The sequence below is a fragment of the Panthera pardus genome, unplaced genomic scaffold, assembly GCF_024362965.1.
Source record: "Panthera pardus isolate Hobbes unplaced genomic scaffold, ASM2436296v1 HiC_scaffold_3, whole genome shotgun sequence".
Taxonomy (NCBI): Eukaryota; Metazoa; Chordata; class Mammalia; order Carnivora; family Felidae; genus Panthera; species Panthera pardus.
Genome location: NW_026526876.1, coordinates 16,523,076 through 16,542,164, shown reverse-complemented (window position 1 = coordinate 16,542,164; position 19,089 = coordinate 16,523,076). Strand labels below are relative to the sequence as shown.

Here is a 19,089-nt window from a genome sequence, read left to right as displayed (position 1 = left end):
CGGCAGGCCCCGCCCCGCCCCGCCTCCCCGCGTAGAAAAAGCAGGCGGGGAGCACCGTCTCGCGGTAGCGGCGGGATGGAGGTTCCCGAGCGGGGTCGCCGGGCCGAGGCTCCCTGGAAGAAGCTGTCTAAGGAGGTAGGCGGGTTGCAGGCGGCGGCTGGGGCTGAGCTGGGCAGCGCGGAGATTGGATGCAGTTCCAGGAACGGAGCTTCGGAGCCCGTTGACCCACCACCCCCGAGCGCGCCGGCGAGCGCCGGGCGTGCCTGCTCCGAAAGCTTTGGCGCCCCGGTCTGGTTTGCTTCTGGCCACAGGCAGCCTTTTAAGGGCAGAGAAGACCGAAGCTGTGCCGATAGCCATCCAGGGGGCCACGCTGCCGACCTCAAGCGCAGGGTCTCACCGTGCAGGCAGGTCGCAGGATGCTGGATGCAGGAAGGCAGGAAGGCTGCAGGTGTTTACTGCAGGGTGGTTGTGAGGGCTGGAAACCACACCGGCAAAGCATGTGTTGTGATCATTCAACTGTAACTTCCTAACCAGTTTCCCCCGCATGTCAGGCAGTGGTTGGTTTGTTTTGGGGGTTTTGTTAGTTTTTTTGTTTTTTTTTTTATTCTGGCCACTGATACATCTGAGAATCTGGTTAAGTTATGGACACTAACCCCCCAAGAAATCCCATTCTCTGTCTCTGTGTCTCTGTCCCCCACACACTTGCCTACAATATCAGAGGACTCTCAGAAACCCGTTGCATTATCATTAGCATACTTAAGAACAGTGGAGACGGTGACAGCAGTCACCGTGTGTGCCAGGGATGGCTGTGAACGTCTGACAGGCACAGATTGTACAGATCTAAAGAACCCTGGCCAACAACCTCGTTCAGCTCGAGGAGGCAGTAACCCGCATTTGAATCGCTGGTTTTACTTCATTTACGTGCCTTATGACCTTTCACCTTGTGAGGCTGCTATTTTGCCCGTTATATAGATGTGGGAACTGAGACTCAGAGACTGTAAGTTGCCCAGGGTAAAAACAGCCTGTAAGTGACGGAGCATGGATGGCCCTCAACCCATCTGACTCCAGAGCCCCAGATCCTTCTGTGAAGCCACCCTGTCTTCCAGTTTCCCATTTGGGGCTTCACTCTTTCTCCTTGCCTTTGAACTTTTTCTCCAAAACCTGGTTCTTGTTACTTTCTACATGAAGTCTGAACATCTTAGCCTGATATGTGAGACCCTCCGTCTTCCGGTCCCAGCTGCCCAGCCTCACCTCTGTGATTCAGCAGTCTGGCCTATCACTATCTCCAGACCGACCTTTGACTCCCCCCTCCTGAGCCCTGTACCTTTGCTCTGGGCCCTCCTGCAGTCAGAACCGTGGCCTCTCAGAGATAAGCTCTACCACACTTTCTCTGCGGTGACCACCCCAGCAACCTGGCCTCCTGCAGTAGGAGTGGTGCCCATGGTGGCATTAACCAGAACACATTTTATAGGACCTTATCTCCCCTTTAAGGCTGGCCACTAGTTAAAAGCATGGCCATAGCTCTAGACCGTGAATCTGAGAGCCCCTGTGATGTTGTATCTGAAATACCTAATTAATTGGTGTCGGGGGAGAGTGGAAAGTGGGATACCAGGGGCTTGAAGGAAGCTGAGGGCCTCTAAAGAGCCTGAGATATTGGGGAGGGGGCTTCTCAAGGCAGGCATTCGGAGGGGTGGGGGCACGTTGTGTGGAGAACAAAGGTCTTACGGAAACTTCTGTGTTCCATAGGAGCTGGAGAATCAGTACAGCCCCAGCAGATGGGTCATCCGACTGGGAGCCGAGGAGGCCCTGAGGACCTACTCACAGATAGGGGATGAGGGTACTGGGGGCCCTCCCCTTGGATGCTGTGGGTGGACTCTAGCATATGGCAGTGGTTCAGAATGCTGGGGGCAGGAGGAGGCTCTCGGGACAGTTCCCAAAGTCCAGGTACCATGCAAGCCTCTTTGGCTCAGGGCCAGGCATCCAGGAGCCCTCGCCACAGGTCAGCTGGAGGCAGGAAAGGCCCAATAGGCTGTGTTCCACCTCCTCTCCTGCTCGGCTGACAGTGCCCAGACCAGTAAGGCCACATGCTACAGGGGCACCAGGAAGTAGGGTGAGAAAAAGGCAGGCCTCCCACTTGGCTGAACCTGGAGTGTTGTTGATATTTATAAGAAGCAAAAAGGGCTCCTGGGTGGCTCAGTCGGTCGGGCGTCCGACTTCGGCTCAGGTCACCATCTCGCGGTTCATGAGTTCGAGCCCCGCGTCGGGCTCTGTGCCGACAGCTCGGAGCTTGAAGCCTACTTCTGATCCTGTGTCTCCCCCTCTCTCTACCCCTCCCCTGCTCACGCTCTGTGTCTCACTGTCTCTCAATAATAAATAAACGTTAAAAAAAATTTTTTTTAATTTAAAAAGTAAAACAAAATAAAATGTTGACATTTTGTTGGCCATGGACATTTAGCATTAATTATTAATTTTGATTTATATATATATATATATTGCATTTAAATACTATTTATCTTTATATTGGTCAGCTTGGGCTGCCATTGCAAAATGCCATAGAACGGGTGGCTTAAATGATAGGAATCTGTTTCTCACAGTTCTGGGGGCTAAGAAGGCCCAAGAGCGAGGTGCTGGCCAGTTTGGTTCCCTGATGAGAGTTCTCCCGGCTTGCAGACAGCTGCTTTTTCCATGCTGTCCTCACATGGCAGAGAGACAGTGAGAGCTCTGGTCTGTCTTCCTCTCCTTTTAAAAGTTTTTTAAGTTTATTTATTTTGAGAGAGAGAGAAAGAGCATGCACGCACGAGCAGGGGAGGGGCAGAGAGAGAGAGAGAGAGAGAGAGAGAATCTCCAGCAGGCTCTGCACTGTCAGCACAGACAGAACCCGATGTGGGGCTCGAACCCACGAACGCTGAGATCCTGACCTGAGCCCTTAACCGACTGAGCCACCCAGGTGCCCCCTCTTTCTTCTTATTTTTTTTTAATTTCTTTTTTAATGTTTATTTGTGAGAGAAAGAGAGGGAGAGAGAGAGACAGAGCATGAGTAGGAGGAATGGCAGAGAGGGAGAGAGAGACAGAATCCGAAGCAGGCTCCAGGCTCTGAGCTGTCAGCACAGAGCCCAACGCCGGGCTTCAACTCACGAACCGCGAGATGGTGACCTGAACCGAAGTCAGATGCTTCACCGACTGAGCCACCCAGGCGTCCCCTTCTTCCTCTTTTTATAAGGCCTCTAATCCTACCATAGCGCTTCACCCCATCGAAACCCAACTACCTTCCAAAGTTACCACCTGTCATACCATCACGTTACGGGGCAGTGCTTCAACATATGAGCGCTGGGGGACACAGACCTTCAGCCCAAAACGAACTTCATGACTGAAGTTTTGGTGCTGACGCCCCCATGCTGTGCCCAGAGCAAGGGCCTCACCCCTGCTCGATGAGGTTAAATAACTTACCCAAGTCACGCAGCTCGTGACGGTAGCCACCTCCCGGAGCCGAGCTTCCAGAAAGGAGCGGGGCAGCCCGATGGGGTGAGGTGGGTCGGGCAGTGTCCGTTGAGTGTGCAATAGTCGGCCTCTCCTGGAGGTGCTCCCCAGACCTCCTCGGTGCTGCCTGCCGTCTCCGGGATTGCCTCCTCCCATGCAAGCTCACGGGGGGCGGCAAAGGCACAGGAAGGGCAAGTGATGAGAAATAGATTCCTGCTGAGCCAGAAAGCCTCTCCACAAAGGACAGAGAGAAAGAAAATGAGTTTTTATTGAATAAGGGTTAAACCGAACTGTGATGTGCACCACAGGCAAGCTGCTAAAGAGACTGTGAAACCAGAAAGAAACCTCACCCTTTTTTTAAAAAAAAAAAAAAAAGCTTTTATTTGTTTATGCATTTAAGTCATCTCGACACCCAACGTGGGGCTCGAACTCACGACCCAGAGATCGAGAGTTGCACGCCCTCCCTACTGAGCCAGGCAGGCACCCCAGAAACCTCACCCTTTTATGCAGGCAGGCAGATACACCCCCACTGCATACCTGTTCTCAAGAGAAATGATACCTGTGCTGAAGCAGGTGGCCTCACAGTGCCACTTGTCCTCCTAGATCTTCCTAAGTCCACCTGGTAATGAGGGTGGCCATCTGTGCTTGCCAATTGCCTTTCTCCAGAGGAAAAAGAAGCCTTCCCAACAAAGTACTTTTGTAACTTGGAGCCGGGCACCTGTAGAAGGTAGGCTCCTGTCTGGCCGCAGAATCTGGGGGTAGGGGCACTGTATCTTGATGATTACATTTCAAAGGTCCTGGAGGAAAACATTCCGAGGTTGGAAAACTGGCAAGAGACTCATTTAGCTCTTCAAAATATTTACATACACTTCAAAGGGGAGAGGAAAGATTCATAAAGAGTTTCGCAAAATAACTGCTCTAAGAAAAGGGAAGGAGGAGGCTCTCTTTTCCTTTTCTGCACCAGGGAGACTTAATTTTTTTTTCTCTCTCTCTCTCTCTCATACTTTGATTTGTATTCATCCTCATAGCCATCAACCTATTAACTGGCAGGGGGGCGGTGTTCTTTTCTAACAAGTAGACAGACCACCTTTATCTGCCACAAAGACCTGGCCTCCCTCAGGCCAGGGGACTGCTCGGTGAGCAGGGGCAGAAAGCAGAGGCGAGCTGGCAGGACAGGTTTTCAGAACTATTTCCTCTCTCAGTAGTTTTAGACTTGTCTTACCGAGACTCAGTGTCGTAGACTCTGCGTCTAGAGTTCTTTCTTGTCCAGCAAGAAAGCGGGACGCAGGATTAAAATCCGAGAGACGGCTAATGCCCAAGAGAAGACAAAAGCCCCGATTCAGGGTCCTTGCTCTGTTTTTATTGGGATCAGAAGGCTTACAAACATGGTGATGGGGGTGCACGAAGAGACAATAAATCTGTGAACATTGATTCATGGGCGTGAGGGAAAGGGGGTTTTGAAGATATACGGTGTTAGGGGTTTCGGCCAATATAAAACAAAATCCTGGCGCCAGGCAGATGGTTGTTAACAGCAGACAGGAGGCGCCGTGTCTGTTTGTCTTAGGTAGCCTAGGGGATAAGACGGACCGAGTGTGCTACCTCAGGATCAGCAAGGCACCTTTCTTTTGATAATTAGCTCCTCTCTGGGCCACTTCACCGCACAGAGATCTATGGCCCTATTTACCTGTTTACCTAACTTGGTTCTTCCTTCCTGTGAAAGCAACTTTCTGCTATAGTACTAAATTAGGGGGTCTGCCCTGAATACCTAATCTTATTTACCGCATATACCTTTGTATTGGGGCCTTTGCCCCACCCTCTCTCTATTTATTTACCTCATCTTGTTTACCCAGACTTGGGTGTGAGCATCCTATGGCTTTGCAATTCTTTATGCCTTGTTAACCCATCAGTGCAGGCTCAGGGAACTCCTAAGCTTATTCCCCACCTCTTAGTACCAATACATTGTACACGAAATGAGGGAGGGATACATGGATGGATAGATGGATGGATGAATAAGGTAGGTAGGTGGGTAGGTTGGTAGATAGGCAGATACTGAACTGCCTTCTGGGCGCCCTACCTCTGCCAGCTTCCGGCAGGTCCTAGTCCACGCCCCTCTCCAGGAGAACCAATCACCAGTGACGTGGGTGGAGCCTCGTGTCCGCCAGCCTCTACCAGGGATCCCCACCCCACTACCTTCGCAGGCTCCCCGCTTGGGCTTTTCCCTCTCCACCGGAAAAGTGAAAGGAGAAAAACAAAGGCACAAAAGATACAAGCCCCAGTTTTGTCGGACTGTGCTACAGTACATATAAAATTGACCATTCTAACCATTTTAAAGCGTACAATTCGGTAGCGTTTAGAACCTTCAAGATTTGTGCAGCCATCATCAGTACCTTGTTCCAAATATCATTTTCGTTGCCTCAGAAAGAGCCCTACCATCAGTCACTCCCCATTTCCCCCCCTCGCCGTCGCTGTCTATGGATTTACCTATTCTGGACACCCGGTCGGAATGGAATCCTACATGTATGTGTGGCCTTTTGTGGCTGGCTTCTTGGCATAATGTTCTGGAGCTCCATCCACGGTATATAATGCCGATCACTACTTCACGCCTTCATCGTATGGACCTACCACGTCATGTTTATTCACTGACAGACATTTGGGCTGTCCGCCTTTTGACAACTGTGAATAGGGCTGCTGTGAACCATCCGTGTACACGTTTTCGTTTGAAAGCTCTTGATTTCTTATTACTAAGTCCAGTAGACAAAGCCGTTCGACACAATTGCGTACATTCCAAATGCTCACTTTCACTTTGTGTATTCAGCTCAGCATAGACCAGTAGCAAACAGGGTAGGGCTCCCAGTGTCCCCAGATCGCAGACCAAGCAGCCCTGCTCTGTGCCACCTTGGCTATTTTTAGGTAACCGTTGTTTTCTTATTACGAAAGGAGCATATGCTTACTCGAATAGATTTACAAAATAAAATCATCAATAATTCCACCACCCATCGTTAACCAGAGGGTGACTGATGGGACCCTGCCATTTTTTAAAGTGCTGCCACAGCCTGGTGGATATAAGGTCTTCAGCCTTTCTGGGACCGTGTGGTCCCCCTGCTGTATCTTGCATAAGTCCCTAAGGACTCTGGTCTCCCCTTCCTCTAATTCCCCTGACATGTGCTCTGGATGGGTCCCTGGGCCTGGGGTTTCTGTCTGTAAGAGTTTGGATACTTTCAGTTGCAAATAATAGAAACTCAGTTTCTTCAGTATCAAAAAGAGGACGTTTTAATGAGGTCTATTCATTGACGTCCTCCCGTGTTCCTGCCCTGGGGTCCAGAGACTGGAGGGCTGGTGGTGTTCACCCTCGGTGGGGAGGCTGTGAGTCACCTCGTTCTCTGCCCCTGCACCCAGCTGCCCGTCACCAGCCGCGGGGTCCACTCCTGGAGAGAAACAGTTCCTCTCTTTCTCAGGGTCAGCTGAGCTTTTTAATAGCTGAGGGAGACACGTCCATGATAGTGCCTATCTACAGCTGTGTGGTTTGAATCACTCTTCAACTCAGAACATAAATTTCATAGTCTTTTCTTAGTTCTGGCACAAAATGAATCTGGCTGGTCCATGTGTACTTTAAGAACTCTTGAGAAGGGGCGCCTGGGTGGCTCAGTCGGTTAAGCCTCTAACTCTCGGTTTCAGCTCAGGTCATGATTTCACAGTTCATGAGATCGAGCCCCACGTCAGCCTCTGTGCTGACAATGCAGAACTTGCTTGGGATTGTCTCTGCTCCTCCCCTGCTCGCTTGCGTGCTCTCTCAAATAAATAAATAAACTTTTTTAAAAAAATGAGAAATGAATAGACCTCCTAATGCAGAAATTCCACTGCTGAGAGTGCTTCCTTCAGACCCCCACACACAGTGGTGACGTGTGCACGGGGCTGATCACGGCAGGGTTACTTGTGCTAACCCAGCCCAAATGCCTCCAGCAGAGGACTCCTTCCTCAGGTGCCGATCCGTTCAATATTTACTGGGTGCCTGACATGTACTGGTCACTCATTTTGTGCACGGAATACATCAGTGAGCAAAACACACAAACCCCTGCCCGTGTATCAATGTGAATCTTTTTCTCTTTCTTCTTATTTTATTATTTAAAAATAAATGTTTGGGGGGCGCCTGGGTGGCTCGGTCGGTTAAGCGTCCGACTTCGGCTCAGGTCATGATCTCACGGTCTGTGAGTTCGAGCCTCGCGTCGGGCTCTCTGCTGACAGCTCAGAGCCTGGAGCCTGTTTCAGATTCTGTGTCTCCCTCTCTCTCTGCCCCTCCCCTGTTCATGCTCTGTCTCTTTCTGTCTCAAAAATAAATAAACGTTAAAAAAATTAATTAATTAATTAATAATTTTTTTTTAACTTTTATTTATTTATTTTGGAAGAGAGAGAAAGCTCGTGCTCGTATGCACAAGCAGGGGAGGGGCAGAGAGGAGAGACAGAATCCCAAACCGGCTCCTGGCCATCAGCGCAGAGCCTGGTGCAGGGCTCACACTCACAAATTGTGAGAGTTGGTTTTTTTTTTTTTGAGCAGCAGGCAAAGGTTTACTAGAGTATAAGATCAGAAAGCAAGAGGAGTATGAAAGCTCTCTTTACAGAGAGGGGGGCATTCAAAAGTGAATGCCCCACAAGTTGTGAGATCATGACCTGAGCTGAGATCAAGAGTCGGAGGCTTAACCGACTGTGCCCCCCTGGTGCCCCCCTTCTTACCGTATTATTGAAATACAGTCGACTTACAAGGTATATTAATTTCAGGTGTATAACGCAATGATTCAACAGTTCTCTACATGACTCTGTGCTCATCATGAGAAGTGGAGTCACCATCTGTCACTTTCCACGTTATCACAGTGGTATTGCCTGTATTCTCTGCTGTCTTTCACTGTGATTTTTTTTTTTTTTGGAGAGACAGAGATGGAGTGCAAGTGGGGGAGGGGCAGAGAGCGAGGGAGACACAGAATCGGAAGGCGGCACCAGGCTCTGAGCCGTCAGCTCTAACTCGTGAATCGAGAGATCATGACCTGGGTCGAAGTGAGACGCTTCACTGACGGAGCCACCCAGGTGCCCTGGTCGTGACTCTTTTTTTTTTTTTTTTTTTTTATTTTTGGGACAGAGAGAGACAGAGCATGAACGGGGGAGGGGCAGAGAGAGAGGGAGACACAGAATCGGAAACAGGCTCCAGGCTCCGAGCCATCAGCCCAGAGCCTGACGCGGGGCTCGAACTCACGGACGGCGAGATCGTGACCTGGCTGAAGTCGGACGCTTAACCGACTGCGCCACCCAGGCGCCCCTGGTCGTGACTCTTAACGGGGCAGGGGAAGAGGACAAAGTAAATGCCGTAGTCCGTTAGAAGGGACAAGCGCTCTGGCAGTATGGAGCAGGCGAGGCGGGTGCTGGGCGGGGGGTGCTAGGGTGGCCAGGGTCGACCCCTAGAGGAAGGTGTGCTGGGCAGGGTTGATTTTGTAGAGCCCCAGGGCTTTTGGGGGTGGTGTGCCAGATGCTGCGGACTGAATCTTTGTGCCCTCCCCAGATTCACATGCTGAAGCCTTAACCCTTAGGGTGGCTGTATTTGGAGTGATTAGGTAAATTGAGGTCATAAGCGTGGGGTCCTGACCTGGCTGGATTCTTAGAAGAGACACCCGAGGGCTTGCCTCCCTAGAGACGCCAAGAGCCCCACAGCCCCACCCAGAAGAGGCGTGTATGCACCCAGTGAGGAGGTGGCCACCTGCCACCCAAGGGGAGGGCCGTCCCCAGACACAAGCCCCTCTGGCGCCTGGATCTAGGCCTTCCGGGACCCAGAACTGTGAAAAGTAAATGTAGGTTAAGCCTCCGCACCCTGAGGTATTTGGTCACAGCAGTGGGAGCCAACTCGCACAGGAGCCCCGGATGGACTTGAACCTGAGAGGGAAAGGTGTGCCCAGGACTGGCTCACACCTGTGGCCGGAGGGCATTTGGCGGAAGAAGTAGGCAAGCCGTGAGGGCCGCCCGTTGCTTCCAGCAGAGAAGGGGAGGGACATCCAACAAGGTAGTCGCAGGGGAGGCGGGAGGAGACGCACGGAGAGGATTTCCTGATGATGGGATGTGGTTTGTTGGGCCTGCGCAACTGGCATGACTGGGTAGCATGCAACCCTCAGATGGAATATAAGAGCGGAGGAAGGTCTATAAAGAAGGGAAGAACAAGGAAGCTGTGTACAGATGGGGAAAACTCTCCAAGAAACACTACGCGAAGTGGGCAGGGCAGACACGTATTTTATATGCTGCCCTTTGGACGAAAGGTTGAGAGGGTCTATATCCGTGTTAGTAACGGAGGTCACCTGGGCAAGGGGCCGGGAAAGCAGGCAGGTGAGAGGCGGTGAGGGAACGTCTCACTGGAAAGCCTTTTTTTTTTTTTTAAACGTGTATTTATTGGGAGAGGTGGGGGAGGGGCAGAGAGAGAGGGAGAGAAAGAGAATCCCAGACAGACTCTGCGTTGTCAGGGCAGACATGGAGTTCAATCTCAGAACCATGAGATCATGACCTGAGCTGAAATCAAGAGTTGGATGCTTAACTGGCTGAGCCACCCAGGCACCCGTAGGAAGCCTTGTGTGTGTGTGTGTTGTGTGTGTGTGTGTGTGTGTGTGTGTGTGTGAGTGAACCATACAAACATATTGTGTCTCCATAAGAAAAATTAACGACAGGGGCGCCTGGGTGGCTCAGTCGATTGAGCGTCCAACTTTGCTGCTCAGGTCATGATCTCGCGGTTCGTGAGTTCGAGCCCCGCGTCGGGCTCTGGGCTGACAGCTCGGGGCCTGGAGCCTGCTTCGGATTCTGTGTCTCCCTCTCTGCTCCTCCCCCTGCTCACACACTCTCTCTCCCTCAGAAATAAATAAACATTAAAAAAATTATCTAATTAATAATAGATCCATTCCGTTAAGCAAGTCCTTCAGAGTGAGCTGTGTCCAGTGTGGCCGGCACAGGGGGAGCCTGTTTTGTTCTGTTCGTTAGACACTTGCAGGGGTCACACATCAGGCTCTCTGAGCAGCTGGTCGCTTTGGGAGATGGGAAGTCTCCCCCTGCCGCTGCCCAGCACCAGGGAGGGAGCAGGGACACACAGCAAGCCACATCTCTCTCCTCTAAGAAGCCTTGTCTCGTCCTTTCACTCTCAGGACGGGGGCGTCAGTAGACAAGGTCTGACAGCAAAACTGGTTTTACAGCCACTTGGCCTGTTCTGCAGAGGCAGCCTCGTCTCTGGTTTTGGCATGGGGGGAAACTTGGCATCTCCCATCATTTTTGTTTCTGTTGGCCTTGAGCGGTCTCTCTGAATGGAGACGGCCTATTTTACCAGTGAGTTTAGGCCTAAACATACTTTATACAAACTATCTTTTCCTACTGGGTTTGTCCCTTCTAGAGTTGCAGAATCATCCAGCCAAGAGGTGCCCTGGTTTCCTTTTGGGCCCGCCTCTATGGACCCCAAGGTTGGGGACCTGGGCACCTCCAGGGACACGGATCCCAAGTTCATGTCTCACTGCCCCAATGTTCAGTATCAGAAAGATCACACTGATCAGGCTCTATTGTATTTATGTAAACTGTTTTGCAATTAATCTCCACACCCAACATGGGGCTCAAACTCACAACCCCGAGATCCAGAGTCACATGCTCTACTGACTGAGACAGCCAGGCACCCCTCCTTTTTGATTAGTACATGTTGGGTCCTATTTATGCAATCTTTGTCTATCCCAAGATCATGAAGATCTCCTGTTTTCTTTTCCGAGAGCTTTGTTGCCTTCTCTTTCATGTTTGGATAGTCCTTCAGGAACTGATCTGATGTGGTGTGAGGTAAGGATCAAGAAACTTTTTTTTTTTAACGTTTATTTTTGAGAGAGAGAGAGAGAAAGAGAGAGCACAGCAGGGGAAGGGCAGAGAGAGGGGGGGACAGAGGATCCGAAGCAGGCTCTGTGCTGACAGCAGACAGCCCAATGCGGGGCTTGAGCTCACAAACGTCAAGATCATGACCTGGGCCAAAGTTGGACGCTTAACCGACTGAGACACCCAGGTGCCCTAACAAACTATTTTGTTTTCATTTGGATATTCATTTGACCCAGCACTGCTTATTGAAATATTTATTTATCACACACTTTTCTTTTTCTTTCTTTTCCACACAACTTTCTTTGAATTGTTTACTACGTATCAGATCCTGGGTGTCCAGAGGTGGGCAAAGCCAAGCCCTTGACAGTGAGGGCAACAGACAGTAAACAAGGTAAAAAATATATCAAGGATGATGAATGCCCGGCTGCACGATAACGCAGAGAAAGGGGATATACCGTACTGTATTTAAGCAGCCTTCTGTTACAGGCAGTATTTTGCCGTTACACATAGCATTACTGTGGGCATCTTTAAAACAAGTCCTTGGGAATGTTTCTGATTATTTCCTTATAAAAATTACGTGCATAAGGACTCATGCATCAAGGAGTATGATCTTCTCGGGCTTTGATACGTATTGTTATTTATTTGAAGTGAGTTTATATCTTGCTTCCCTGGAAGATTGATTTTCCAAAGACTTGGAAAAGTTTATACTTCCTGGAGCGTGAAACGGAGTACAACGCACGAAGCGAGCGCGTAAGAAAGTGGTGGTAAAAGGTGACCTTCAGAACCACAGCTCACTTACAGACAGATGTCAGCGCATAGTATTGGTCGCACTTGGGTGGGACAGTCTGGTCTCTTTGCAACTACACCCCCAGGGGAGGCTCCAGAACCCGGCACAGTTGATCATGAGGACTTGGGGGGGGTGCATCTTTCACGGAGTTCTGAAAAGTGGGGCTGATCGGCCGACCCAAAGGGGCTTTCAGCAGAAAGGTTTCTACCTTCGGTAAAATGGAAAACTGCTGCAGGTCAGCAGGTCGTGCTAATAGTGACCCGTCCACTTCTCGAGACAGCTACTAAGAGGGCCCGAGCCACCAGGAGGAACCTGCTGCATGTCCCCTACGGAGACGGCGAGGGGGAGAACCTGGACATCTACTTTCCCGAGCAAGTGTCTGAAGGTAGGCGAATGGGCGGGTGGTCCCGCAGCAGGGCTCAGCTGGGCACCCGGCTCAGCCCCCCACGCCCTGTGTCTGTCTTACAGCCTCGCCTTTCTGTGTGTTCTTCCATGGCGGGTACTGGCAGAGCGGAAGGTGAGTCGGGAGCTTGGATGAACAGGGAGAAAGGGACATCCGCCCTTCCCTGGTGTAGGAGATCGAGCGAGCTGCTGCTTCAAACTCCGTGTCTGACCACAGCAGTGTGTTCTCTCACAGCTCCGGAGGCCAGAAGTCTGAGATAAAGGTGTGGGCAGGGCCCTGCTCCCTCCAGAGGCGCCGGGGGGGAGAACCCACTCCTGCGTCTTCCAGCGGCTGGGGGCTCTGGGTTTTCGTTGGCTGTGGCCGCATCACCCCCGTCTCTGCGTCCATCCTCACGGGGCCTCCTCTGTGTCCGTGTCTCAGATCATCCCCCGCCCTTCTCTTATAGTGTCACCAGTCATGGGATTTATGCCCACCCTGAATCAGGGATGATCTCACCTCGGGATCCTTAACTACACCTCCGTCTCTCTTTCTGCAGTAAAGATACATCAGCCTTCATGGTCAACCCACTGACAGCACAGGGAGTGGCCGTGGTGATAGTGGCTTATGACATAGCCCCCAAAGGTAAGGACGACGGTCTCACCGGTTTGAAGCCTGGTGGGCTTTGGAGGGGAGAGAGCCCCTGACGGATCCTGCCCCGACTCGTGTTCTCTGTGCAGGTACCCTGGACCAGATGGTACACCAAGCGACCCGGAGCATCGTGTATATCCAGAAGCAGTATCCACGCAACGAGTAGGTATCACTGCAGATTTCCCTTTGGCCAGACGATGTGGGAGGACCGTGGATTCAGCCCCCGGGATGCAGCCCAGCTGCTCCCTCTGGCCTGTGGAGCAGAAGGCGAACCGGGACTCCTCGATACCGACCTGATGCACTCGGGCCACCGAATGCAAATCCGGCTCTCTCTCCTCTGACCCAACCCAGGGGGATTTACCTGTGCGGACACTCAGCTGGGGCCCACCTGGCCGCCATGATGCTCCTGGCCGACTGGACCAAGCATGCAGTCGCACCCAACCTCAGAGGTTTCCCTGGGACTGCGGGCTGGCCGGGCAGCCTTCTCCCTCCCCAGATGGGCCCGAGGGCCACACCAGCTGCACAAAATCCCAACAGCCATGACGTGCTTGAGCTGGGGGCTTGGAGCCCTGTGACATGGGCTCGTCTTTGCTTCTTCTCTACCCCTACCCTGGTCTCGCCCCTTTGGGCCTGGACGCTGGGCTGGCCCCATATTGCCCCACTGGGTGCCTACAGGAAGACTGGTATGGGTGGGGTGTTGGCCCCACCTAGAGCCTGGCCCTCTGACGGCTCTTCACCTTTACAGGCTTTTTCCTGGTAAGTGGGATCTATGACCTAGAGCCCATCGTGTTCACCTCTCAGAACGGCCCTCTCCTCATGACCCTGTGAGTCACTTGCCCCCTCCTTCCCCAGCTGAGCTTGAACCTACCAGGCGGGCCAGGGGTGACGCGCGGGCTTTTCTCCGTCCTGACCCATGCCTGCCCCCCCCCCCCCCCCCCGCATCAGGGAGGATGCTCGGAGGAATGGTCCACAGCAGCTCCTGGAGGCGGCCCTGACGCAGCCCGTGGATCCCGCCTGCCACGTGCTGGTGATCGTGGGCCAACACGACTCCCCCGAATTCTCCCGACAGTCCAGGGAATTTTATCAGGTACCCCCAGCACCCCGCTTCTGGCCAGAGGTTGAGGGTCATGCGCTGTCATTACCTTCCCCTTTATTTCACCCAAAGGGACCCCAAGACCATCAGCCATTTATTCAACAAATACCGAGCGAGCACCTGCTCCGGGTCAGGCAGGGCCCTGCTGCCTCACGCTCCTGCTTGGCCCTTTTCTCTACCCAGACACTGTGCAGAGGAGGATGGAACGCCTCGTTTGAAGAACTCCACGATGTGGATCACTTTGAAATCATCTGGAAGCTAACCCAGGATGACTACGTGCTCACCCAGGTGGGGCACATCCCTTCACTGTGGAGGGCATGGGTCCTGCCTTAGCAGGACATACAGACAGGAGGGTAGGTGGGGAGCACAGAGGAGTCACTTCATTAGTTCCTTGGCCTCTGGGAGGCTGGGGACCCTATGGTAGGACTTGAGTCCCCCCCCCCCCCCCCCCCGGCTTCCTAGACTTCACCTCTCTTTGAAAGAGCCCCAGACTCTGTGCCTGGGCACACAGGTGGGAGTTGCACAGGGCTTGGTGCCGAGGCGGAGAGGCATTGATCTGGGCCAAGGAAAGTGTTAGCCGGTGTTAAGCATAAGGCAGAGCCAACTCCATACAGGACAAGATGGGCGGATTTGGTTCAGAAATGTTGATTACAACTTAAACGTGGAGAATCCTTTTGAAAATCAAACATTACAATTTTAACGTGGAGAATTCTTTTACAAGTCAAAGAATAAGCTGGGGAGAGTATTTGCCGCAGGCCTGGCAGATACAGAGTTGCCACTTCTCTTCTCTTCTTTTTCTTTTTCTCCGCGCCCCCCCACCCCCAACGGGAAAGTGGTTCTTCAGAACTTCAATTTTAATCAGCTGCCACCTCAGTAAGGCTTTGATAGCATTCAGTGTTTTTTTTTTAATTTTTAAAAAATATTTATTTTTGAACGAGAGAGAGAGACACACACACACACAGAGCAGGGGCGGGGCAGGGAGAGAGGGAGACACAGAATCCGAAGCAGGTTCCAGGCTCCGAGCTGTCAGCACAGAGCCCGACACGGGGCTCGAACCCACGAACTGTTGAGATCATGACCTGGGCCGAAGTCGGATGCTTAACTGACTGAGCCACCCAGGCACCCCTATAGCATTCAGTTTAATTCTTACATAATTAATATTCTTACTGTATAAAGAGTACTTTCGAATCAATAAGAACTGTTTTAATTTCTATTTAGAAACAGACATAAATAGCAAAAATGGATAAAGAATAAGGGATGGTTTAAGAAAAAATATAAATGGCCAATAAACATGGGGGGAAGATTATACCAGGGATATTAGAAATGTCACTTAAAATGACAGTCCTTTCCCACCTGTCATTGAAAATGTTCTCATAAGGGGCGCCTGGGTACAGTTAGTTAAGCACCCGACTCTTGATTTTGGCTCAGGTCATGATCTCGTGGTTTCATAGGTTCAGCCCTATGTCAGGCTCTGTACTGGCAGCACAGAGCCTGCTTGGGATTCTCTCTCTCTCTCTCTCTCTCTCTCCCTCTCCCTCTCCCTCTCCCTCTCCCTCTCCCTCTCTCTGCCCCCACCCCCAACACACTGTCTCTGTCTCTCTCAAAATAAATAAACAAATGTCTAAAAAATTAAAAAATAGAAAAAAAGGAAGAGAAAATGTTCTAATGATAATTATGCCCAGCACTGCCGGAGAGATGGTGGAGGGGGTCCTCTCCAGTTCTGCCGGGGGGCGCACAGCCTGGCAATATGGATCCAAACCCACTAGCCCAGTAATTCTGCAGCTTGGAATTTCTCTTCCGGATAATCAAAGAAATACACAGAGATAGCCCCTGCAACTGTATGAATATTCAAAACTGGGAAACAACCTAAATGTCCCAATGAGGTTACATTATGACATAATCAGGTAATGGAACACAGTTTGTGAAAATTAGTGAGGATACATCAAATTGATTCAGATGTGAAAGCAAAAACACAAGAAACTGATCCAGTATATCCCCAATTCAATGATACATAGACAGCTAGACCCTTGGAGGCATATGTATGCATACGAAAAACTCAATTGTCAGTAGTATCACACAGTGCATTTTAAAAATTCATTTCCAAAAAAAAAAAAAAAATTCATTTCCAGGGGCGCCTGGGTGGCTCAGTCGGTGAAGCGTCCGACTTCAGCTCAGGTCATGATCTCATGGTTCATGAGTTCCAGCCCTGTGTCAGGCTCTATGCTGACGGCTTGGAGCCTGGAACCTGCTTCCGATTCTGTCTCCTTCTCTCTCTGCCCCTCCCCCACTCACACTCTGTCTCTCTCTCAAAAATAAACAGTAAAAAAAAAAATGCAATTCCACATTTGCTAACATGAGCACGTATTACTTAAAAAAATGTGTTTTTTATTTTTTTTGAGACAGCACCAGTGGGGGAGGGGCAGAGAGATTGGGAGACAGAGAATCCATGCGGGGCTCGAACTCATGAACCGTGAGATCATGACCTGAACTGAAATCAAGAGTCAGACACTTAACCGACTGAGCCACCCAGGCGCCCCTGCGTTAGGTTTTCAACTGGGGGAAAACAAATGCTCATGAGTGACATGAAAACTTTATTTATGAATGCTGACACTTGAATCTTACATAATTTTTACACGTTGTGAAATAATATTGTTTCGGTCTTTTCTCGACCATTTAAAAGAGTGAAGCCATTCTTAGCTCATGGGTCGTACAAAACCGCATGTCGAGCTGGAGGTAAATCTACGTATGGTCGAGAGCTTCTTTCGAACCCTTCAAAGGAAGGATGGGACTGGGCTGTCATTTTAAGTGGCATTTCTATCATCAGTAATGCAGCCTGTTTCTTTCTTTCATCAGATTCCCCCTGAGAGAGCCTTGCAAGCGCCTCTCCAATCCTGAGGCTTTTGTGTCTTTTCTTATCGCTGCAGATGATTTTGAGAACAATCCTCCAGGAGCCCTGACGGCATTGGACCCCCACCAGCGGGCACCCCGATGGTGAAGCTCCCCCCCCAGACCCCGCGGGCTTCCCCTTCCTGCCAACCTGGCCTCTCCCCACGCCCAGGAGCGCCTCCATTTTCTCTGAACACCACTAAAAATCTCCACGGCCTTTTGCTGGTCTGGATACATCAGATCGATTCAGATGTGAAAGCTGAATGTAGCATGTAATCTGAAACACTAAAATATTCAAAAAGCTTCCACGACGCAGGCACACGAGAATGACATTATAGGAGTGACTTGAACTTATTATTCCAGATCGTCAAAGGAAATGAGTCACAAAGTGTGGGACTTCGTTTAACGTTTGCAACAAATTCCTTGCGGGACATCCCACGGCTGCTGGCAGGAAAACCAGGCTGTCTCCACACCTAGGTCAAGAATTGCGCCCCCTAGGTTATGCCCTGTCAAAGCAAAATGCCTTAAACTAAGCAAAAGACAGAACAAAAATGTGTCCGCCACCTCTATGATCCTGTTTTCACTTAAGAAGGATGCATAGACCTCTATGTGGGCACGTGACATACGATACACAGATATCTATAGATCTAGAAAAAAGACCAGCAGGATATACACAGGGTAACAGCAGTAAACAAAGCGAGACCGTGGGAAATTTTAATTTCTTCCTCTCATCTAATATAAATGATTGTATTACTATAAACAATTGAATATAAAAGTTATACTAAATAGACTGTGGACTGGATAACTATTTTCATGGCTTGTGAAAAATGGGGTAGGGACGCCTGGGTGGCTCGGTCGGTTAAGCGCCTGACTCCGGCTCAGGTCGTGATCTCACAGGTCGTGAGTTCGAGCCCCACGTGGGGCTCTGTGCTGACAGCTCAGAGCCTGGAGCCTGCTTCGGATCCTGTGTCTCCCTCTCTCTCTGCCCCTCCCCTGCTCATTCTCTCTCTCTCAAAAATAAACATTTAAAACTAAATAAATTTAAAAACTGGCAGGGCACCTGGGTGCCTCAGTCGGTTAAGCATCTGACTCGATTTTGGCTTAGGTCATGATCTCCTGGTTTGTGATTTCAAGCCCGGAGATGGGCTCTGTGCTGACAGGATGGAGCCTGCTTGGGATTCTGTCTCTCTCCCCTTCTCTCTGACCTTCCCCTGTTCTCTCTCTCTCACACACAATAAATAAATATTTTAAAAAATTTTAAATGATACAGGGGCGCCTGGGTGGCTCAGTCGGTTAGGCGGCCGACTTCGGCTAAGGTCATTATCTCGTGGTTCGTGAGTTCGAGCCCCGCGTCGGGCTCTGTGCCGGCAGCTCAGAGCCTGGAGCCTGTTTCAGATTCTGTGTCTCCCTCTCTCTGCCCCTCCCCCGTTCATGCTCTGTCTCTGTCTCAAAAATAAATAAACATTAAAAAAAAATTTTTAAAAAAAATTTAAATGATACAGTAAAAAGTTTCCCGGGGTACCCGCCTGGCTCAGTCGATAGAGCATGGTAGAATATACGACTCTTGATCTCAGGGTCATGAGTTCAGGCCCCATGTTGGGCTTGGAGCCTACTTAAATTTTTAAAAAAGAAAAAGTTTCCAAGAAGTTGTGACATTAAAAGAATAGAAGCCAGCAGCCCGCATAGAGCTGGAGCACTGAGGAGGTCTCTTATTTCTGGCCTGCGGATGTGAGAGGCGCCACTCAGCCACCCCTGCAGCTCGGGAAGTGACTTCAGAACACCCTGTTCCTGACAGAGGACACACAGATTTTTCCCGTAGGCTGCAGGATTTGCCGTTGCTGGGACACTGCTTTGAGGTGGGAACCAGCCCCACCCACCCTCCCTCTCTTTCCTTGTTCTCTCCCAAGTTTGCCACTGCCCCCGGCCCCTCCTGGACGCCCAGGTCTGGGAGGTCAG

At 50.8% G+C, this 19,089-nt stretch overlaps 1 protein-coding gene across 2 annotated transcripts; it reads left to right on the top strand.

Moving 5' to 3' along the window:
- The first annotated feature begins 8 nt into the window (after positions 1–8).
- Positions 9–17,923, top strand: AFMID (arylformamidase). 2 transcript variants are annotated; one of them, XM_019466055.2, is made up of 11 exons: positions 9–135; positions 1,747–1,837; positions 12,405–12,509; positions 12,593–12,641; positions 13,063–13,148; positions 13,244–13,316; positions 13,506–13,603; positions 13,900–13,978; positions 14,100–14,241; positions 14,431–14,535; positions 17,172–17,923. In XM_019466055.2, exons 1-11 carry the CDS (start codon positions 76–78, stop codon positions 17,202–17,204), a joined length of 921 nt encoding a protein of 306 aa, XP_019321600.1. In that variant the 5' UTR covers positions 9–75; the 3' UTR covers positions 17,205–17,923. The 2 variants fall into 2 exon arrangements, with proteins under 2 accessions (XP_019321600.1, XP_053749374.1); XM_053893399.1 differs by lacking the exon at positions 1,747–1,837 and having other exon boundaries at positions 41–135; positions 12,401–12,509.
- Positions 17,924–19,089: the final 1,166 nt, after the last annotated feature.

What these genes read in the sequence shown, in the direction of transcription:
- AFMID (XM_019466055.2), top strand. Translation starts at nt 76, where the DNA reads ATGGAGGTTCCCGAGCGGGGTCGCCGGGCCGAGGCTCCCTGGAAGAAG. An exon ending in CTCACAGATAGGGGATGAGG is followed by an intron (nt 1,838 to 12,404) that starts GTACTGGGGGCC and finishes TTCTCGAGACAG; the next exon opens with CTACTAAGAGGGCCCGAGCC. An exon ending in AAGCAGTATCCACGCAACGA is followed by an intron (nt 13,317 to 13,505) that starts GTAGGTATCACT and finishes GACCCAACCCAG; the next exon opens with GGGGATTTACCTGTGCGGAC.